At 36.5% G+C, this 24,590-nt stretch overlaps 1 protein-coding gene across 2 annotated transcripts in view; it reads right to left on the reverse strand.

The window, feature by feature from the left end:
* Positions 1 to 5,300: 5,300 nt before the first annotated feature.
* wdr27 (WD repeat domain 27) overlaps positions 5,301 to 24,590 on the reverse strand; it is a 33,964-nt gene continuing 14,674 nt past the window's right edge. Inside the window, exons 22-25 of one of the 2 annotated variants that reach the window (XM_079473674.1) lie at positions 22,525 to 22,622; positions 18,120 to 18,222; positions 15,407 to 15,505; positions 5,301 to 5,793 (exon numbers count right to left, since the gene is read on the reverse strand). In XM_079473674.1, the coding sequence (XP_079329800.1) occupies positions 5,725 to 5,793; positions 15,407 to 15,505; positions 18,120 to 18,222; positions 22,525 to 22,622 (369 nt within the window). In that variant the 3' untranslated portion in view covers positions 5,301 to 5,724. Of the gene's footprint in view, positions 5,794 to 14,433; positions 14,679 to 15,406; positions 15,506 to 18,119; positions 18,223 to 22,524; positions 22,623 to 24,590 lie in introns of those variants that run through there. The other variant, XM_079473675.1, reaches the window with a different exon arrangement.

Here is a 24,590-nt window from a genome sequence, read left to right on the forward strand (position 1 = left end):
TCATACTTGTTTAACCTTTGTAATGGCTCATGGAAAACCTGATTCAAAAAATTATTCACATCAGTCAGAGACAGGCCTTTATCTTCCTTTTAAGGTCCAGAATGTATTTTTTTTTAACCCTTAACCCCAGTGAGCTCTCAGAATGTGAGCGAACTCATGTCATTGACTGACTAAAGGTACTTTTAGATTAGATTAGATTCAACTTTATTGTCATTACACATATACAAGTACAGTGTAACAAAATGTAGTTTAGGTCTAACCAGAAGTGAATTAGCAAGTGCAGGATATACAGTTAGAATAAATACAGAATACAATATTGAGAAAATATTATACAGTTATGAAAATATGTTACAGTAGGTATGTTCTATGAAAATATGACAGTAGGTATGTACTATGAACAATATATACAAATGACTATATACTATGAACATTAACACTATGAACTACTTGCAAGGATCTTAACAGCGATGCCATGAAATAACCATTTTTGGTTCCACAAAGAACCATCCCTTTCTTACTTTTCTATAATCTGAAGAACCTTTATTCGCCAGAAAGAACCTTTTGTGAGACAGAATGTTCTTCAGATGTTAAAGGTTCTTTATGGAACCAAAAGGTTCATCTATGGCATCGAAGAACATTATGAAGCGCCTTTTTTTTAAGCGTTCAAGAGAAATATCACAAACGTCCGATGTCAGCACCCATACTGGTGATATGAAACACTGGTGAGATGATTTAAAAGATGTCAGCCGGTCACGAGTTGTTTCCAAATCAGAATTGGACTGCGCTAAAACAGACAAGCAGTAAAAGTTGTATATTGGTAGGGAGCATCTGACAAGTCTTAAAAATATTTTGCAGCAGAAGTCATCCAATCAAATGACTTCAGCTACGTGAAACACGCCACAGCTGCCTGAACTGCAAATGACCTATGAAAATGATGTTCAATTAAATATAAAGAGTCCATTTGCTTGTGATCAAACCTAATTTATGCAATTTAATGTTAAACATCCCAAACTAACATGCTATTATATGAAAAGTAAAATGAAGAATCTAAGGGTCTGACTGTTTTAACACGTCTACGTTAAAGGACTGATGATTTCACATGCCCTCCTTCTCCATTGTCTAGCGTAAGTAGACCATCTTTTAGAACTGACCCATACCAAAATCATTAGTTTCAACTCAAATTGTTTCCATCCCAATACTGGATCAAGAACACAAGCTGTTTGTGTGGCATATTTCAGACCAGATTGTTTTGTGAACCTGTTGCAATGGACCTAACTGCAATCCAACAACCTGCAAGCAAAAATGTTTCTGATTTAGCATGTAAAAAGGTCAGCCAATCACAACACAACAAGCGTGTTTATAAAAACTTCATTCCTAAGGTTTAAAGACAGACTATGGTCATTAAAAACAGCTTTTGATGCACAAAACCTTGACTAACATTTAAGTAGACCTTAAGGGAAAATCTTAAAAGATTACAAAAATTGGATAAGGCCACTTTTCTGTCTGGTAGTTTATGTATTATCATCACATACACACATTCACAGACCAGCATTCTCATGTCTTTGTTCTGACTTCCGACACGCGTGTTCTGCAGCTGCCTCCATCTGTTCCTTATTTCAGTGTCAGTCACTGTCTGCATGGAAAGCAAGTGAAACAGACTCATCTAGTGTTCAGTTTTGCAGCCTGGTAATCATTTTATCAATTTAACCCACGATCCGGACCTCAGGGAGTTGACAGAGTTCTAAAAGTTCCCGTCCAAAGTGGTTCAAATAGTATAATGCGGGAGTAACCGAATTAGATTATGTTAGAACACACAAGCAGTACTTATTGTATGTTGGTGGAAAGATGCTGACAAACCTTGAAAATATTTTGTGGCAGAGGTCTTACAATCAAATGACTTCAGTTACGAGAAATATCCTACAGCTGCCCGGCGTGCACTCTGACTGGACTGTTTAGTGCATTATACAGTATCGTAACAGAAGTTTATTTGTATTGCTTTGAACTTTTTTCTGACTGGCCATTTGTAAGATACACTATAAAAGAGATCTCTTATATATCTTAATTATTTCTACTCGACAGCAATGAGAATAAATAGAGAACAAATGTTGTTTTTTCTTAAATCTCAGTTGCTCACATTGGTTTAACAAGTTATTTAAAAGCCCCAAACTGTGACCAGATTGAAGAATCCAAAGTCAAATCAATTATAAAGCAAGATACTTGCTTTTCAAAGCAATAAAAAGAAGGAGATTCTGAACCATTCGAATTACAGCATTATGTCTCAGAAATAGTCATTTTTATCAATTTGCACTGTACTGATTTGTATTGGAATTTTGGGAGGAATATGAAAAATCTTGAAAGCTGATTGGAAGGCAACGACATTTGGGTAATGACCTAAACCACACTGTGTATGATGTCAATATGGAAACACCCCAAGCTGATATATTGCTCTTGATGAAGAGTTGGTACAGGAAAGTGATCTGGCAAATATTATATATCATCACAAAAATAAACTGATAAGTCAAAGATCAAAAAATTGTCTTTGCAGAATCATGCATATTCAAACACACATAAAATCGGTCTTTCTTCCATCATTAATGTGTGTACGCTTGCTTGATAACCTTCAGAGATGAAGGTTGATGAACTGCATCTATTCTGACAGAGGGATGCAAGATCCTATGAAAAAACTTAGACTAACAGAAAGTTCATCCTATATTCAGCTCGCAACTCATGGAAAGTGGTGAAAACCCCTCAGCATAACCACAATCCAGTTTAACAAGTGGGTGAAATAATGTTGCGTGGCAAGCCCTTAAAATACGTCACCTAATTGCTTTTCAGAACACATCATTTCTATGTAAAACATGCTCAATACTGTATATCCTGCCTTCTGTAATGCCAAAGTCAGAGGAAGATGAAGCTGAGCTCTTTAAACAAATTAATGAATAAAAAAAATTTTTTTGTTATTGAGAGCTCATTTTACACGCCAAAGCAAGTTCTCAGCACCCTGTCATAAACTTGGAACCAAGTCTTTCTGAATGCAGTTTACACAAAGACTTCACCAACATTTGTGGTTCAAAGAAACAGGCTAAAAAATATTGAGGCAATTAAGTGAATCCATATTGTTATGACATTCCCCCGGTTATCATTATAACTGAACAGCTTTTTTGTGTTTAAGGAAATGCATTGTTTGTGAAAACATGTTTTGTTTTGAATGTTTTTTATTTTCAAAAGTAAAGATTATCATAAAGCTACCCAAACTACCTCAGCATGTTATAAAAATGTTTTATTTTTAATGACCCATGACACTCAACAAAATCCGATGAACTGTTTCTATTCCCATTTAGAACTCATAAGGACATAAATCATACAGTCTTTACAGTTTTATCATGGCATTTCATTTGTGATCCTGAACGCAAAACCAAACTTAGTTGAGGATCCGAGCTGAATGATAAGGTGGAGTTCTATTGAACATGATGGGTGGGCCGGTGTAACCAGGATTTCTGTCTTGGAGAGGTTGAGTAGTAGGCGATGCTCTTTCATCCAAGAAGAGAAGGCAGGCAGAGACACAGGCAGAGATGGTGGGGCCATCTGGCTGAAAAGAGAAATAAAGGTGCGTATCATCTGCATAAAAATGGTATGAGAACCCTTTCTTTTTTTGGAGACATCAGTCTCGGAGAGGGGAGAGAAAGAAGGGATAGCAAGAGGTAAGAGAGATCAGGGAGGCATTGGGCAAAGTATTTAGCAGTCAGAGAGCTATTGGCTTAAGGTGGAGGGCACTGAGAAGAGAGGGGAAGGTTAAAAAAAGTTAAGACGAGTTGGATGCCGTTTGAATTTTGTTTTGAAAGTTTGAAGGTTTTGGCTGCAGATATATCAGTAGCAAATGGGAAGCAAAGGAAAGCTTAATTATTCAGCTTTCAGATGATGTATAAATCTCAATTTCAAAACATTGACCCTTATGAATAGTTTTTTTGTCCAGGTTCACATATTGTTGAGTGTGACCGACATTACCACTTTCATAGGAAACAGAAGAAGCAACACTGAGTCATTCTCAAAGAAATGCGACACAACTGACTTCAGCTAAATATAGTACCTGAGTTTCAGCATTCTGGTTGGTCAGATCAAAAGAACACAACAGATCCATAGTTATGCATGGTTATGTGATGAAACACATCTGTATAAACTTGAGGAGAGATGACTTCATTTATACCATAAAATGACCAGTTAATTGAAAGTAAGTTACAACAAAAAATGTGTAAGAGAATAAGTTTCTTCTGGGAAATTGTGTCAAAAATAAAGGTGCTTAAAAGGTTCTTCACAGGGATGTTCAAAGAAGAACCATTATTGGGTCAACAAAAAAACCATTCAGTCAAAAGTTCTTTAAAGGTTCTTCTTACCTTTTTATAATCTGAAGAACATTTTTTGAAACAGAAAGGTTCTTCAGATGTTAAAGCTTCTTTATGGAACTATTAAGACAAAGAAAGTTCTTAGTCATTGTGAACCACCTCTATTTTTAAAAGTGTAAGTGTCCAAATGTTCTCACAATAAACAACACTGTCTCTTATAAACGTAATTTTCTCTAGACTTTTTTTATTAAGATCTGATATAAGGAAGTCACATGCCTGGCAGCGAGACTCTACTTACAAGCATTTAGATGAACAGTTTACACAAAAATAGTCCCTATTGACTTGACCATAGTAATTTTTATTCCTACTATGGAAAATCAATGGAAACCTTTCTCGGGTGAACTATTCCCTTAAGAAACATTGATATCATATCTTGGAACTTACATTCATAAATAAAATTGACAAATATACAGTTATACTGTATATTGCATGTTTTATATTATCGTATAAAGTCCTGTGAAACGCCCTCTCTTTGCAGTGGTCTGCTACAGATAACCCCCTACGGGATAGGTTAGTTGCAAAATGGGCAGAGAACAGTATGATCTCAGAGAAGTTATTGGTGCAGAAAAGCTGCCAGCTGTTGTAGTGGACACCACCCATCATTTAACACTAACATTTCTCTCTATCCCTCACATGAAGGCAGTGTGAGACCTGTTGGCGCCAGGGAGCCACGACGGATGTATTTGCTCATGACAAGTGTCTTGTCACAAAACCGCAAACTTATTAAATCTGAATTGCAGTGATTGCTGATGTTCTTCAATATGATTCTGGTTAATAGAAAATATAACATAAACATTAAAAATCTAATATTCAGTGCATTGCATTGCATCGCAAGCACCATATTTGCCATTTTATTTATTTTATTTGAGTTTGTAAATAAAGCATGGCACCACACAAGTTGCTGAAAATCTGTTTTATTTTACATGCCGGTAAAAAGGGTCAGGATGAGTTCATGCACATTGTAAAACATATAAACATTAAATCAATCCGCTTACACAAGATGAAGAAAAACATTACCGTACACATTTATAGATGAACATGTTTTTGTCAGCATACAAACGTGTTGCTGCAGTACATAAGTTCACATTAACTTTTCTCTGAGGGTGCGTCTTTGGCTCGACCGTTCAGGGCGTGAGCATGTTGTCACATCTGCAGGTTTTCAATGGCGGCTGGAACGATGAAATCACAGATTCTGTCCATGATGTAGGTCCCACAAAGGTGGCGCGTCAGTACAGTAATCTCGCTGATGTAAGAATCTCATTAGGCAGAAAGCAGACATGAGAAAGCACCGTGCCTTTGGGGTTGTAGTGTATAGATCCCAAGCTTAAGACAGAAGCGAGGAGTCGACCGAATGAAACAAAGCCAGTTTTCCATTTAGTGTTCCAGTCAACAGCTGTGAATTCAAACAAAAACGTCACTTATAAAACATCCTGCATCCATACAGCATAAATAAGTCGATGGTAAAAGTATGATTTAAATGCAAATACGTGCTTTTGCAGTTATTACTTCCTAAAATGCATCTTCCGTGTTGGTTTATGTAATGAACGGCATGGCTCGGGCAATTACCTAATCGAGTATTGCCATGAAACCACAATGTAAAAACGTTACATTTCATAACAACACATCTGTTGTCCTAATGATGGACTAACAGAGTTGATGGTTTTCATTTACTTATATTCACTAATAAAAATGTTCTGAAACTTTTGTGTCCTGGACTTTGAATTGTGCTCTCCCAAAGAGAATTAATTTGGTTATGAAACCCCTATTGATAGTGAATGTTTTTGAGTTTGTGATAAGCACAAATCAGAAGCAAGGCCTCGGAAGTGACACGCAGGGAAGAGAAACCAACTGCCACATGGTGCCTGGAAGGGTTGTAGACCGAGATAACAAGAATGACCTCACTGCTTTTTCATGGATGGGATACTGTTCAGTCAGATTTTAAAGAGTGACATAAAACTGTCTCTGCCTCAATATGGAGTGGGTTCTGAAGATACTCACGTACCTGTCTTTATGCACATATTAAAATATCTTGAAAGACATTTTGGAGACATTTGAAAAGCAAAACGAATTTAGTGCTTGGAACACGGTCTGTAAAACATCACATTCAGATCCAGATTTCTTTTGAATTCGGGTATTTGAGATGGATTAGATATTTATCAAAATAAACTCAACTTGATGAAAACGTCTCAGACGAATTGAAAACTTCTCTTCAGACTTCTTGCAGCCTATCAGAAAATACCTGTCTTAGATTAAGTGTAAATACAAATCCAGTAAAAACACGGCTTTATTACTTTTCATACTCATGAAGATATAAGTAACAGATAATGACGTTGGAAGAGATATGTTTTGTTGAAAAAATAAAGCATAAAGAGGTTTCCATCATAAAAGCTCTCAACCTACAAAAAAGAATGAATTATTAGGAAAGAATTTTCTTTTCCATGTATCCTGATCCTCCTGTCTTGATCTTTACTTCATTAAGTAATACAACACCACATGAGTATACTTTTGCCTACAAATGATTTTACAAACAACCTGACAATAAATCGCAATTTTTGATCCAAAATAACCCGATTTACTGCAGGGTGCACCAGCTGACGGCAAAGTATGGAACAAATACAAAACCAGACTTGAAAAAAGTTAAAGAACATATCAATGTTAAACTTGTAGACATGTTTACATGTATGTTGTAGCTCACAAAATGATAATTTATTATAGGCTTGCAATAGCATTTAGATTCTTCAGGTAGTCTGGGTTTCGAGTGCAAGGTACACCAACAAATATTTGATATATACGCATGTAAAAAGTAAAGAAAGACAGAAAGGAGAACTGAAAGCTGGCTGCAAGACTCAAGGCTGATGTCAATATATAGAAGAGCCTCCAAAAGAAAGTGTAGATTTGTGGACCTTGAGAGGGAAAAACTGAGACAAAGAAGACTGACAGTGCCACTGCCCAAAGCCGCAAGAGTTATCCAATAAGAAAATATGCCATCTTGCTGGATTTACTCTATTATTCACCAATTTTGAAGTGTTGAAGACTGTGTGAGAGAATTTGAATGTGTTTCCCTGAGAAGCCATTTGCTGGAGTGATGTTTAGGTTTCTCTGAAAAATTCCCTATTGACTAAATGACTTCTTAGAAATGTAACATGCAACACATGGTCTGACTGCCTATTAAATTGAATCTTTAGTCGCATTATAGTCATGCAGCTATGATCAGATAAATCTGGTCATATTTGATATCTAAATTAAATTCAAAGTTGTGAAGAATGAATTTAAAGAAACTTTCAAATGCAGCTTTCATTTTAAATAACAGCAATACCGTCGACTGAAGATCACAAAGAAACCTTTCCACACTACAGAAGGTAAACACAGAACAAATTGCCTGATGCCTGTGCAAATATGCAGACAAAGGCAAATAAGGTTCTGCATAAAGCTGTTATGGTGCTGTGGAGAAGCTGTGTGATATCACAGAAGACAGCTGTAAATGTCACAGCAGGGTCACAATTTAGAATGACTTCCACAGGAAGGTCTCATACTTGGCTTATGGGGAGAATCTCCACATTGGAAAGTCTCTCTCGCACTTGCACTAGGTGGTCAAGTTGTGTGCATCTGTAGAAGATGTCAAGGACGGCTAAGAGAGATGATTCTTTCAGAGGTATACAGAACAAAGTGTGTGACTCACAGGCCTGGCGTCTGACTAACACAGCTACTAAGACACCTTCATGTGCTCAAACCACTGTTTAAATGACTTTTATTCTTGCCTCATGCATCTGCCAACAATGACTCATCCTTAAATGTCCTAATGACACAAAAAGTCAGTATTTTAAAAAAAAGAATAGAATAATTGAACGTAGGGAAAAGTTTACCCAAAAAGGAAAACTCTGTCATCATTTACAAATCTGTATGACTTTCTTTTTCCCCATTGAACACCAAAGGTGAATATCTGAAGTCAAGTAAAAGTCATTTAGGATTACACTGAGTAAACAATGAAAGATTTCAAATAAGACAGTAACTATTACAATACCATATTTAACTGACTATATAACCAGCATGTATGGCATGTTATGTCATTCACAGGGGAAATACAAAATAGGTAACTTTTTCTTTTTTCAATCAGACAAAAAGGACCAAAATCATATACCCCTAAATTGCATTAAAACAGTGTTAAGTGTCATGGACTGAGGATGACATCACCACTGGGCTGCACAACGGTATACAACGGTATAAAAAACATCTGTAGTAAAACCTTCTTATTAAAAATATTAAAGAGCCCACTGCTTGGTAGGGGCCTATATAGGAAGCATCTCTTTAATGCAATTAAAACGTATAAAATATAGTATTATGGTAAAATATATTGACTCAAGGAATATTGTTCTCATTGTAAAACTTGAACTTGAATATATTGAGCAATAAACACAACACATAAAACAATGGTATCCAACATAGGTTTGTAATCTATAAAAATTTAATTGAATAAACAAAACATCTATACTGTAAACATTACTTCTTGATCATCAATAATAATTCTATCACAAAAAAACAGCATGAAGGTTATTACCCCAGAAATAATGTAATAAATATAAATACTGCATGCAGACAAATGCTTGCAAAAATATTTCAAGGACAATATCTGTTTATTATGCCACTGGAAATGAATGCAGAGATAAACCATGACCTCAAGGGTTTGTAGCCGTTTAATGTTACAAGAAATTCTCAGCAGAGGATCTGTCCAAACTTACCATCACAAAGCAGCCAAGAGATCCAGCTACAGCTGTTTATGCAATGAGGTCCGGTCTCTGCCTAAAGATATAACTCTTTCTGGTCACACATTATTCTGAAAATCCATGTGCTACAACTGAATGTGCTGAAATATTATATGATATATAGGGGATGTGGTGAAAAAATTGATGGGATTGCTTGAGCAAACAAGGTCATTATAAAACGTACCAAATACCTCAATGTCAACAATGTTTTTATCATCACATATTCGCATTAGTGAAATAAGTATTGATAAGAGTATTGTACATTATACAGCCGCAGAAAAAAGTTAAAAGTTTCAGTTCAGTTCTGAATTTACTTTTTGTAGGCATCAGTAGGCAAAATGATCATTTTTGTTTCATTCTGTGATCATTAACAATAATTCTCCCAAATTCAAATAAAAATAGTAAGTTTTCTAGTTGCATTTATTTGCAGAAAGTGAAAACTGGAGAAACAGATTTAAATAACAGAAAATATGCTTTGTATTTTTTCAGACCTCAAATACTGCAATTATCTGTACATGTAAGTAAGTAAAAAAATTATTCTTAATGTGAAAACCTTTCAGTTTTCATGTGTCTTGTCATGGCTGTCAGTCTTTCGCATTGCTGTTGGATGATTTGTCACTCCTGAGGTTTGATTTTGTTGAAATCAAATTGGAATGACCCCAATACATCTAGAAATCTTGATTAAATGAACATCTGGAATCGTCTCTTGATTTATTCTACGGCTATATAGTCTAATATCAAATAAGTAAGGACATTCTATTAAACAATCTAGTTGTGCATGAGACTTGAATCAAAGAGAACACATGTTGAATCATGAATTTAACTACTGAACTCCATAGGCCTCGGTAACTGAGCCAGAATGACAGGGACCGCTAAGACTTTCCACTTCCAGCCTCAGAAATTAAAATAAGACTTCAGAGAAGAAAATAGGCAAATGGTGCCTGGAAATCCCAAGGCCATGTGCATATCAATACCAGCTCAAAACAACAGGAGAAATTCACACTGGGGAATATAAGACAGAATATATAGGACTGGAAGTGATTATGTGATTAAAGAATAATGGATAAGAGGAAGCCAAAAGTGCATTTTTATTTTTTCTCACGAAAACACTTGGCCATTTAAAGCAATGGCATAACAGTGTCAGCAGACTGATTGTTGAAATATACCTAGATTAAGTGATAAACCGGTGACCTTCTCCAGAGAACACTTCATTTCCTTCACGAGTACAGATAGCTTGCACTTAAACATCTGCTGTGTGTGCTTAAAACAGAGCTTCCGAAGAAAAAAAAAGCAAGACATTAGTGTTCCCCATCTTTTTTTGTCTTATGTACAAGCACAGTCTTATCAATGAAACTCAGTGAGGAGGATAGAATTTGGTGCAAAGCATCTAATGCAGGTGCATGACTATATATGGTTACTGTAAATATTGTAACCGCGAGACTTGACACTGCAGATGGCTAAAACAAACCCCTTGCGTTAAGAAAACTTTTCATGACAATTACGGCACAGTACCGTTTTCGTAACTAAAGGGTTTTGTTGCAACTGGCGCTGGACTTTTTAGAAGAGTTTGTCAAGGCCATTTTTGTAAATGTAATCCTGCTCAGGATCTGCGATGGATTTCAGGTCACAGCTTGTGTTGATCAGTTCAAGTGCTTGGTCTTTTGTACATACAGTCCAACATAAACATAGATAATACAATAGACTGTGTTTCAAAACATGTATTGTCCAATTTTACATATTAAAATAAAAAATGTCGGGGAAAGCGTGGACGCAAGTAACGCAATACGAAAGTAACATAGCGATTTACTCAGGGCCCTGGCTACATTTGCATTCCAAGCTTTGACGTCACGTTCAGCATGCAACCTTTGACCTTCCATCGTTTCCCGCAGTTATAAGTCCGGAAAACAGTTTTCGAGCATGAAAAGTACATTTCTGAAGCTGTGTTTTTTTTTTAATTAGAAGTTGTGTTTCTCGTTTCATGTGTCACAGTAAGGATCAATCTACAGGTGATTCAGTGCTGTAACACATCCTGAAGTTTGACTTGTCAGAATAAAAGTAAATCGGGTTTAAATGTCAGGAGTTCCTGTCTGGACGAAAGTATCACTTGTTACTTTCATCCTTTTGCTAAAGTATTAAATTGTGAATTTTTCACAAAGAAAATTTCATTTAAGTATCATATTGTTCACAGTGTAAAAACGTTTTATAAAATGCATGGACATTGCCAATCATAAAATATTCTAAACAATTAAAGTTTGTACTATCAGGTTATTTTTTAAACGTATTTTTTAAACAAAATACAACCTGGTATTGCTAGACCACACTTGTGAGTTACGGACCACAGCAAAAATATATCTCTTTCTGAAAAAGTATCTTTTAAAATTAAACTTTTCTGAAAAATGTTACTTTCGTCCCCGCTCTCCCCTACATAAATCTTTGGGATTTTTAAAAGAAGAGACAAAATGTATTTACACAATAACTTATACAGTAACACTTTACAATAAGGTTGCATTTGTTAACGATTAATGAATACATTAACTAACAATGAACAATACTTCTACAGCATTTATTAATATTAGATCATGTTAAAAATCAAACGTTGTAATGTAACTAATGTAACAACCTTATTGTAAAGTGTTACCTATTATTTACTGTATAAACTTAATGTAACTGGTGTATGGTGTGACTAATATCTGCTATGTATGCAACCTTAATGTTTCTTCATCTTTGATGTGGCCGATTCAATAAACTTCTCCGCCTGTCAACAGACCACGTCAACCCGATGTATGGTTTCACACTGATGTATTGCCCACAAAAGAAAAATCGTTTTTCACAATGACAGAGGAATTCTGATCCTGATTTGACTAGATATTTTATTCCCAATATCTCTCTCCTCTGAGGCTCATCGTCCTGTGTTGCTTCACTTTTAATTAGTTTTGCAGGAGAAACATGCCATAGAGACTTTTTAATCCATGATCATAAATCCTCTCATACAACTGATTTAAAACCATAAAAGAGGCAGTGTACTAATATTATCTGTTTTTCCTATTTGCGGGTAACATCAGAAAAAACAACTCAAGTTTGATGTCTTCAGAAAAATGGAACGCTTCCCATAAAAACTACAGGACCTACAATCAGCAAAAGACCCATACACTGTAAAGAATGAAAAGCTGGATCAACTTAAAAAACACCTAAAGAAATTAAGTTTGTCTGACATTTTTTAAGTTGATTCAACTTTCATTTTTTTACAGTGTACTAAAAGGACCTAGATTAAACAAAATAAATGAGTCAGTGTTATGTCTCAAACTGTAGATTTAGGGCTTTTTATCCATAAAAGGTCTGTGTAGTTTTCTGTTAGCAACTGCACATTTCTTCAAGATTTCCTATTACCTATCCAACCATAAACAAAGGTGAACACACAATTTTTCCACTATGATAAGGAATGAAGGAGATGACCAATAGATGAGTTATGGCACAGAAGTACTGGCACCACGACCAACCCTGATGTGGAACCAGAAGGTCAGACAGTGGGGAACTGGAAGTGTTAAAAGGAGTAGAGTTAACGTAAAGGAGTCAGGAAGTAAGACGACAGACTGCTTCATAAATCTCACTCTGAGGGAAGTCTGAGCTTATGTGTTCCCAAAATCTGAACACTTAAGCCGCTCATAAAAATCTATAATGAGTAACAATATATTGGTTACAGGTGGCAAGTTTTAGGTATTTGTACACAGCTTCATCAAAACTGAACTACAAAAATAATGAATGGTTTCAAACAAGTTTCCTGAACACTCTATCTGTCACAACACAGTCTCGCCCTCAACACATACACCACATGGAATGCTCAAACAAACAGTAAAGTTTTGATAGCGCCACAGAGTATAAACAGTGCTATGGGGAAAATAAACTTGTGGTTTCTCTGCTAGGACACCTGAACTGACTTTATACTATACATCCAATAAATATCATCTACCGACCAGTTGGCTTAAAGTATATGCAGACATGTCTTAGAAAAATGCAGTTCCGTAAAGAGAGCTTGATTTGTTCCAATAAATTGATGAATTTTGAGGATATATTGCTTTTAATTTTGACATTGTTATTTTTCATATCCTAGCCAGTGAAATTATGTTAAATGTTCATAAAAAACAATGTGGCTTAAAGCGAAAGTTCACACAAACCCATTGACTTTCATTGGTTTTGTGTCCATACGATTCCGTTCCCATACGGTTCAGTTATGATCGGTAACCAACATTAAAATCCAAAACCCTCTTTTTGTTTCTGCAGAAGAAATAAAGTCATACAGGTTTGAAATGACAAGAGGGTGAATAAATGATGACAGAATTTTCATTTTTGGGTGAACTATCACTTCAAGTAACCACATAAAGTTTCAAGTTTAAAACCACACTGAGATATTCATAACCAAAAACTTTCAACAGTTAATCAAACGGAGTTGGTGTGTATACAGCAGATGCTGGTAAAGTATTTTATTGGACTCTTTAAATCACTGGAGTTTGTTTGCCAAAGACACCATATTCCTCCGGTTTCCATGTGCCGAATCTCTTAATGGATAGCACATCAGATCAGTATTTTGGGGGATCATTCACTCAAGGGACAGAGAGAAGGCAAGACTTCAGATTTCGGCTCTTTCATTGATATACCGACCAGATGATGACAGGAATCAAGGAAGATCTCGCCTCGTTTTCACGGCATCGCTTTTGTCCGGAGACACACGCTGCGCTCGCTCCAAATCGCTTTATAAATCCCACACATTTGCGATGCATGAATCACACTTTCCCTAGCAAAAACGTCCTGTAGCGCTAAACCAAAGAATAGATTTTACAGCCCTATAAATTCCCACTTGCCTCTCTCTGGGCTCCTCTTTCCAGGGTTACGGCACCATCGGATGCGCTCCCTACCGCTGATCAAAAAGAGTTCGAGAGTGATTGCTAATTTGTAAGTTAAAAGCGGAATCCACAGGCACAAAACAAGGACAAACTCACTGGACTCTTGAAACTTGTTGTGATAATAATGCCAACACAGGAAAAAGTTTAATCTAAGATTTCTTTAGAGCCCTCTTGAGAATTTTGGCTGTAAACATAGTTGATTCACAACCCTCCATACACATAAAAACAGACTGAATAATACCTTCAACCACACTCAAACTATTTACCTAATGATCATTACTTCCTCTAACTTTAGCACAGTTGGCAAAAGTGTTTGCAGAAACATCAGAATGAAACAAAGACGTTCGTTGGCGCTGGTTACGAATGACTAACGTTCAACATGAGGACTGTGTTTATTAAAATAGCAGTATGATGGCTGTAACAGGCCCGTATGAGTGATGTGTTGAGTCGAGATGGAGAAGTGGGACCAAGGCGAGGACACGCTGGGATGGGTGAGGGGTGTGGAGACTCGTGCTGCGTCTCACTGTGAACCCCCCCACAGACGCTTTGACCACTGCTTGAAACCTCCTGTGGAAGCTTTTTCTGTGGATTCACTTTACGCTGAAAGGAAGATGGGCTTCCTTATACGTCCCACAGAAAGGAAGCGAGACAAAATACACATTGTGAAAAGTATCACATGAAAGAGTTGAGGAGCTTTTTCAGAGAGGTTTGTTGTTGTAATCTGTCATTGGATAGGATGGACGTACTAGGGAACCTGCATCTTTCATTTCTACTCGGTTCTACACTGCTGAAAAAAAACCTGATATAACCATTCAATTTTGTGCGTGGTTCTAATTGGAATTGTATTGGTTTTAATGGAAACTATAATGGTGTCTACAGGTATGTGATGGATAGTATTGGTGGGCTGTTATCTGGAGGATTAATCCTATTGGAATAATGTCCATAACACACTACAAAAAGGAATTTTGTAATGGTTTAATGGAAAAAGGTATGGTTCATAATGGTATTTTAATGGAAACCATTAGAAGTTTTGTGATGGTTTCTATAGTTCTTTTCAGCAAGGTAGTTAGAAGCAAAACAGAATAAAAAAATGTACCCCAAACAAAGAAGCTATCAATCCTTAAAAATAATACAAGATACTGTATGTCTTTGAGATGTCTTCTTATTGGAGGACATAAAATATGACCTGAACTGTACTACAGGGCTTTTTTGCTTCTGGTTTTCTTTCTTCTGGTTTCATTCTTTTGTGATTGGCCTTGACTTTTCGGATATATTTATAATTTATAGCCTCCTTGTTTTTCTTGAAAAGACTTTTTCACTATTGCTTAATGATCTTAACAGTTCTTACCTCTGGATTGGCAGGGTTGAACGCCACATTTAGAACTGTATCGGAGTGTCTCTGGAGTTTATGAAGAAATCCGCTGCTGCGTGTGTCATATACATAAGCCTGGAAGAAGGGTAAAAGTTCAGTCACAGTTAATACATTGCCATTAATATATAGTCTCAGATAATGTGGAAAGAAACAGACTGATTGTGCCTATTGTAAATCATTTGTAACCGTAATGTTTTTTGAAGGAAAGTCTTTGATTTTATAATCTGTTCTAACACCCAAACCATAATAATCTGGCTATCCATGCACACATGGTAAATGCACAATCCTTGGAACAAATTAAAAAATTAAGTGCAGTATAAAGATTGCATATAAACTGTTAAACAAAAACAGCCCATAATGCAACTATGAAGCTGACTGATAGCGAGAGACAGGTGCATATGAAACTCCAAAATCTTCTTGACAGTTTTTTGACAGTGTTCAAGGTTAATCTGGTCATCCTTTGCTGAAAAGTCGGCCAGACCTCTATCCAATGCACACCTAATTTTAAATCACAACATTATATTTCAAGCTGTATTTAGTAACCTCTGTATCAAAAAAAGTTATGGATTGTTATGGAGTGCGTTCAAAACTGTCTCCATAATGATTTATAATCTCAGCTGTCAGGTACGCTTTCGTAGGATATGTCAGTCATTTGACTTCAACCCTCATACAGATAAATACATGAAGTATCCTGCAATTTTACATAAAACAAACGGTGACTGCGAGTCAAAAGTTACAGATTGCACCTTTAAAATGATCACAAAGACCTGCATGTCTTAATACTCAAAAACGCTCACCAGTAGGAAACCTCCTGACATTGTTTCTACTTTTTCCTCTGATGGTAAAAAGCTTAGGAAAATACCACAATTGGCTGTGTTTACCATGTCATCACTCTTAAATGTGGCACAGAATCCATCACATCTTGTTGATCGCGCTTGGATCTATTGAATCGGTCTTACTGCTTGGAAATAATGTAACTTGGTCTTGGAATTTTTGGGGTGGGGGGGGTGGAGTACCCTTGCTGCGAATGTCTGTAACATATAAAAGACGTCGACAAATGCATCTGGCTTATGGAACTCTCAAGACAGCCACAAACAACAGCATAGTAGCTCACTACTGTTCTGTCTGTCAGCTTCCAAGAAACACTGGAAAGCGGGCAGTGCCGTGGAGATCCTCTCAAACGTCTCCTGCTTTGCCCAGTGCTGGTGATTGATAACATAAACATGCAAGTGTTATTCCACGGACCTGAGCGAAGACTCGTACGATCACAGCAGCGGTAAAATCTTCCTACAAGAGCGAACCATCACAATTTGCATTTACAATGATGTCCGGTAAGCTTTTAAACTAGAGCTGGCCATAATTTAGATTCAACAGAAGCCTTGGAGTTATGAAATCTTAAATCTAGGTCATCCACATGAGCCGAAACCCAGTATTGTGAGTTGTTTTCTTTTGATTAAATTGTTGAGGAACGTCCTCCGTTTTGCTGAAGGTCATTCAGTCAGTTGTTCGGTAGAAAAACAGAGCTGCTTTAACACTACAGCACCGTGAAAGTATGGATATCCCGCTATTGTCCTCATAAGAGTGAATTGTTTTGACAATTCTGGCAAAAGACATGGAGAACCTCAGCAGAAAATGTGATGCAGCTGCTGTGTGTGATAAGACATACTCCGGGAGGAGAACTGAAGAGGTCACTGGAAAAAGTGGTCCAGCAGAAGAGAGATGATTGTAGGTTGCTCTTAATCTCTCGGCTCTAGCTTGCATTTGCGGTATTAATTTAATGCACAGTTTAATGCAATCATTTACCAAACCCACAGAAAGTAGTAAACACCAATGTATGTCAAACATGGTTTTCCAAAACTATACTTTTATTCTAGAAAAAGGGACTAACCTGAGCCCACAAGTAACATCTACAATAAAACATTTACAATTCTGTTTGGAGCTGTTAGTGGTCTAGAAATTATAGCCATCACCTTTAAAGGGACAGTTCACCCCAAAAATGTTGTCATCATTTACTCACCCGGAGTTGTTGCAAATCTGTATAGATTTCCTTGTTCTGATGAAATGATATTTGGAAGAATGCTTTTAACCAAACAGTTCTTGGACCTCATTGACTACCATACTAGGAAAAATTATCTTGGTAGCCAAACGTGCCTCAAAACATTTCTTTTGTGTTCAAAAATAATTACAAATCAAGTTTTCGTATGGAAGTCAATGGTGGCCAAGAACGGTTAGGCTATAAGCGTTCTTCCATATAACTTTCTCTGTGTTCATCGGAAAAAAGAAAATTATACAGATTTAGATCAACTCGAGGGTCAGTAAATCAAGAAAATCTATTTTGTTGTGTGAACAGTTCCTTAAAAGCCCAGGAATAAATAATTCTTCTGAACTAAGGTTAATCACCACAAATTTGACATGTACTTAGCATTTTTATGATAATGTAAGTTATGTTACTCCATTAAGAGATCAAAGAAAAGAGAGGGTTGTGTCAGGAACAGTACTGATAGCAGAAACCTCAAAAAGTTTCACCCTTGGACTTAGATACCATGTAAAAAAATTGGTTTTCAGCACTTCTATTTGGCAGTTACAGTATATTATCCGAATAAAGATACACAGACTCGCAACAGGCTAGAACCGGAACATATGCTTTTATAAAAATTGCAAAGAATGTTGCAGGTTGACGTATACTTACAGAATGGTCCTCTGAGCCAGTAGCTATGAAGCGACCGCAGGGTGAGAAGGTAGCGGTGCACTGATGACAACGGTTAATGTGACTCTCATAGCGACGGACACATCTGATGGAGAAAAGACTTAGATTATGCAAATTCTTATCCATTCAAATCCATTAAATTGCTTTTTTACAGAATTAAACCGTTCAGAAACAAATAATGTTAAAGCTGCAATCGGTAACTTTTGCCTTTATATCAACAACCCGGTTTGAAACATAAAATCAAAAGGTTCCTAACGCACTAACTGTACTATATCTTTACATCGGATGAAGTCAAATAGCATCAAACTGACATTTCGAATCAAATGTGACCTGATAGCTAAACTTATAAATCATTATAAGCTTTTTATAAACAACTTTGAATCATGGTAAGGCAAGAAGACGAGAAAAAAAACGCAACAAGCAGCGCAAATCTATTTCAAGGAGCATTTCTTAGCATATCAAACAGATGGAAAGTTAATAATCATCCGCTCTCTAAACAAAATATAATTTCTACCAATGTTGCCAAATCCCTAAGATGCATTTGTGTTGACTTTTCACTCAGAGGAAAAGATATCTGAAAAACTGCTCGGGGAAGTAAAGACTTTGGCAGGAAAAACAAAAGACAATCCAGGGGCATCAGTGCGTAAAGTGGATCTGTTTAAAATCAGCTCTTGGTTTCCAGACCTACTTTTGGCTCTCGGTAGACATCACCTCCTCTAGTATGCAAGCAGTCGTTCAGCAGATGCTGTTATCCGAAACAACGTACAGTACATTGGAACAAATCCCCATGGAGTAACTAGGGTTTAAAGAGATAGTTCACCCAAAAGAAATTTCCCTCCAAATCTCTATAAATGTCTTTGTTCTTATGAACACACAGAGAAAGATATTTGGATGAATGCTTATAACCAAACAGTTCATGGACCCCATTGACTACCATAATTCGAAAAATTACTTAAAAATTTGCACTACAAAGTGCCTGAATACTCACCGAACAAGTGATGTCACCTTCAAATGTAATTTTGAGAGTTTAACAAGTGCTATTTTTAACCCCACAGAGGGGAAAATTACCCCTGGTGCTTAACCTTATCCTTATAAATATAGACCTAACATTTGTGTCTAATGGAGAACATTACTCCATTAACAAAGGTAGGCATAGCCATATAAAATGATTTAATACTAGCCATGGCATAGCGCACATTCATTTTATCATAATCTCATAACCATACAATAAATTAACCCATTTTATAAGAGTTCCTAAACTGCCAAAGCATGCTGTTTCTGTCCATACAAACAAACCAGACACAGACAACCCAACACACGTTAATATGAAGGTCAAAAAAAATCTGGAATGCAAAACATCATCTTTATGAATGTGGTGTGCTTTTAAGGGCCTCAATTCATGTGCTTTGCATGCCAGGTTAATCTGCTTCTCATTAAGGGAAAATATTACACTACTACAACAGAAAGGATAAACAAATGTATTGTTTAAACCCCGCATATTTTCTTGGTATTAAGTTGACCATCAGAGCGGCCACCAACAACGTGCCAGCCAGAGAACTACCAGAGTTTACAGACACCTCTGAAAATCTGAATGAAATGCAATCAATGTGTGGATAAATGAATGTGTTCTGTTTCACAGCAATTAGTTGTTCTCATTCGACATCTGTAAACGCAGCAATGAACAGCTATGGATCAGGTCCCGGAGGTAATTCCTCTCTTTATTTCTTGCTATAATAAGTGCGTCATGTAATGAATAATACAATCTCTCACCAAGCAACCAGATTTTTCGTCTTTCCCATCAAGTAGATAAAAGCTGTACTTGCATGACAAGAAAATATCTGCCTGGGGTTGTTGCCAAAATTGGCCGGCCGATGAACTCACTTGCCTTAAAGGAACTTTGATATACAGTAGTCCAACATGTCAGTCGGCCTGCAGCTAAAATATGTTTTCAATTCTGAGGTCAAATGTTAGTGATGACATGTTCGCCATATTGAAATTCATATTGAAATTTATTCAGTTTGCAGAGTAGTCCATTAAAAAGAATATAAAAAATCTGGAAAATCGATTTCAAAGAAAAGACATTTAGCAGACACTTTTATCCAAAGTGTCTTACAAAAGAACTACATTAATAATGTGAAACGTTTATAGCTATTCAGTGGACAAACTTTGAGAAATGAAACAGATTATGTTGACTGATCTTTCTTTCTATGACTAACCCGTAAACAGGGTCCCATCATGACCATGCAGCTAAAAAGAAGCATACTTTGTCTCTCGCCACTGTTTCACATACATAATTCAAAACCATTCTTAGCCTGAAGGGAAATAAACTAGGCTACTTGTCATAAATGTGAAATGCAAAACACAGGCAAACAATCCCAGAGCATGCAGAGAAGGGTGAGAAGCCAATGAGAAGTTTAGAGAAGATGTTCCATAAGCTTCAGTGTTCCAGAGTTCCTGGGCTTTTGGCTGAAGGTTTTGTCTTGGCCTCTGAAATGATGTCACTTGTGCTTTAAATGAAGTCTGGGGGGAGATAAAGCCGTTTCACGTGCTTGAACTCGGAGGGCTGTCAAAAAGCCAACCGTTGGAAAAATTGAAAAATACACATAAAATGGCCCCGATTCCTGTGCCGAAAGACTTCATTGCCAGACCTCAGTTTGTCAATGACTGCAGGCAAAATGATGTCACTAATTCTCACATGTGCTCCCGTCTGTGTTTCCCGTGTTTGAACTGCATTTATCTGGTTTCCTCGCTTTCCTCTGTTTGATAATGTTTTCTCTCTCTTTTCCATTTCAACAAAACCTAAAGGCATATATATCTTTGTCATGTGATTTTGTATTACACGTTTCTAAATGTTCATGCTTATCAGTATTGGACAAAAGATGTTGGCTCTGGTAATTTCAACCAAAATTTCATGAATTAAAAATAATAGTTTTTGCTGAACTCCACTAACTAACCAGTTAGGAACAAAAACAACAAATGAACGATTTCTGAAGCTGCTCCTTTCAGTAAGCATGAGCCGGATTGTTTAATGCTCCTGAACCAGAACCTGACCTAAAAACTCAAGCACACGTTTCTACCAAGGCAAATAACAGGGACACAACACTTTCCGAAGTTTGCAAGTATGGGAATATGACCATACATTATAGTTTGAAAGACAATAAAGCATAGAGGCAATTCACACCATTTCAACAAAGATGTATTTCAATACCTTTAGCTGCCCTTTTTATGGGAAATACAACTGGAAGGAGAAGGTCAGGTGCAGTATATCAATACAGACATGAATTACCGCAAAGTTCTGAGTAAAATACTGTTTGTTCAGAGTCTGGATCTTTGGATCTCTCAGCACAAGTTCTAGCACCAGCGGTTTGTGTCTCTGCTCTAGTCTTGTCTCTCCCTTCAGGGCAGAAGAGTCCAAAAGGATTTTTCCACCCAGATGCATTTACAAAGTGGTCTGAACAGTACACCAAAAAAAAATCATTATTTACTGTTACTTCAGCTCAGTTTAAATTTTTTATAGCTGGCATTTGTAACTGTTTTTGGTGCATTAAAACAGAGTTGAAACCTTACATGATTTGCAAGAAAACATATAATAATTAATCATTTGAGATTTCGTGGACATCACTTGACTTCAACCCACGTAAAGAAAAGCATATTTCCATGTTTCCATTAAAAGGTTAAAAAATCTGCCAACCTTTAAAAATATGAGAAAACGAAAAGTTTTACTTCCGATTTAACCACTAAAATAACCTTTAAGGTGGTAAATATGGATAAAAATAATCACCAATCTCATATTAAACAAGAACTGCGCTAAGCTTCAATTTAGTTCAGATTTTTTGCAGAGCATTTGGTGTTAGGTCAAATTGCAGGGAGAAAATTCTTTCCAAACGTTTTCTGGCTGAGGTTCGAGAAAAAAGACAGACAAGGCTCAGTTTCCAGCAAATTTGGATCTTTCGTTTTTTTGTTGAAATGATAGATGTACATATCTAACTGTCCTAATCCCTAGGATTTCAAGTAATATTCTTAAGAGTGTTATTTAATGGTAGTATACAGCAAGCCAGTGAGCGTCCTGGGCTTTGAATGTCCTGCACTGTTCCGAACAAAAATCACATTCAGGAAATGTCCTTGGGATCAGGACAGCATTGCACAAAAACTCTGACAGGTTATTAGTGCTTGTCTAGTGAGATGAAGGCTCGGATCTGGATGTAAGGCTGGAAAAAATGATTTCAGCACATTCAACACATGCTTAAAGTCTAATCCTTCTATACTGTGGCTGTCACTATATATTTTCCTTATTTAATTTGTATTCATTAACAATTAATAACAAATTTTTAGAAACATTATGAAGTATATTATAACTAAAAGTCTTAAATAGCCAGGGAGGGCCTACCTTGCACTACGCAGGTCCCACATTTTCAGACCGTCCGTTACAGCGCTGCTAAGGAAGAGATTGTATGATTCTGTGGTCTGTGAACAGAAAAGGGACCCCTGCAAAACAAGAAAGAAGACAGGAGTCACATTAAAAGTTGCTGATATTCATTTATTATGACAATTCTTTAAAACTATATTTTTTGTGCGTGTTCCATGTAAAAAGCATGGGTAATTTTAATCATTACAGAATCCTTTAATAATTCATACTGATCTTAAATGTAAGCCAGGGCAACGTCTTTATTAGATTATTAATGAAAAGAGGTTCTTATGATCATGTGCTGTTTTTCGTGATATCATTGTGATATACAAACTTTGCAAATTGGTTTACATGATTCTATTCAGAAGCAAATATCACATTATGTGAATCTCTGGTTTAATTATAAAGGTCACTGACTGGCAAAAAAAACTTAAGAGGTATGAAACAACTCCAATAAGGGAGTGCAAACAGGCATCCTGTGCCATCTGAGAGTGTGCAGACTTTCCAGAATCGAAGCTCTTCCCCAAAGCCTGAAATCCACCGAATGGAAATGTTTGTCATACATTGCAGAAGACCAGGGAGACCATCTTTCTCTTCAGTCTTAACACAAATACAGATGGTTTCATGTGTCCTGCATGCAAAAGCAAAGCTTTTCCTTAAATTCTTTACCAAATTTGCCTTGGAAAGTGGAAAGCATGGCCAATAATGCAGAGCGACTGAAGTCCCCGTTGCGCAGGACTCTTGCTGGAGAATCCGACATGTAAAGAATAGCCAGGTTGCTGGTCAGAAACTATACAGATATACATATTATAACCAAAAATGACTGTGAATTTAATATACACAAGTTATTTTTTAGCACTTATAAAATTGATTTTATCACTGTGTATTTATATATCTGGTTTTATGTCTCATATTTGACTGGTATATATTTACATCAATGGAAAACGAGTGTGCTTCGACGTAGCATTAAGAGAACAGATTAAGGTTGCAATCATTGGACGTCAAGTATTTTTTTTATAAATGTAAAGGTTTATGAATACTGTGTCAGTTAGACATTTTTTATTTGACATTTATAAAGTCAATGCCATTGTTAATATATTAAGCCTCTCTATACTTAGGGTTGCATTTAAGAAAAAATACAGCAGACAATGTGTAGTGTGACTAGATGATGTTTTGCTGGTATGGAGTGGTTGCTCATGGAACGTGGGAGAATGCATGTTTGCTGAAGCCAGAGATTCGTTAATCCAGTCCACTGTCCACTTGTGTTTCCAAGTAAACTTGTTTAAAGTCAAGAGAGTCAATGAATTTGAAAAAAGTGTGACCCTTAGGAGACCTGAGCGTAGATGTCCCACAGGCTTTTTTAATCCTGTTTTGTCACATGTCTGCTATGACATCAGTGTGAATATACAAATATTACATAAAAAATGTATCAGTTTCTATGAAAACGCTTGCATGCAGACATTCATAAAGCATCAACATACAGATGGAATGTGCTTACACAACACGTTTGGTTTCGGCCAGATCCTCCCTTAACTTATTTCAAGAATCTGTCTCAATCAGTAAAATGAAGGGATTTAGACACAGACTCAATAAGATGAACCGCACATGCGAGACCTACAACTTAGGCCCACCTTGGAAATTCTTGCACAAATGTGGTTTTGGATTATCCCTGAACTTTTATCCTTTAAAGAAAAGGACCAAATGTCTTGCGTAACGTTTGGAGAGGTCTTATATAATGTGAGGATTTAGCTGCCAAACTGCACAGCCATTGAGGCTTGGAAAGCGTGTTGAGTAAATCCAACACGAGTTGGTTTCATGTTGAATCCTATCATTCGCTTTGACTTGCTTCTTTAAGGATGCCAGATCATGCCAAACATTAAAGTTGAGGTTACGCTTGCTTAAATGTGCGGGGTATCACCATCTACTTCTTCCTTACTATACTGATCTCTAGCGTAAGAAGCCCATATAAATTAAAATCTGTTTTATTATCAATAAACCAAATTTGTACAATTATCAACATAAATCTGCAATCTATATGCAATGCATTA

This window comes from Barbatula barbatula (genome assembly GCF_947034865.1).
Source record: "Barbatula barbatula genome assembly, chromosome: 14".
NCBI classification, from domain to species: Eukaryota; Metazoa; Chordata; class Actinopteri; order Cypriniformes; family Nemacheilidae; genus Barbatula; species Barbatula barbatula.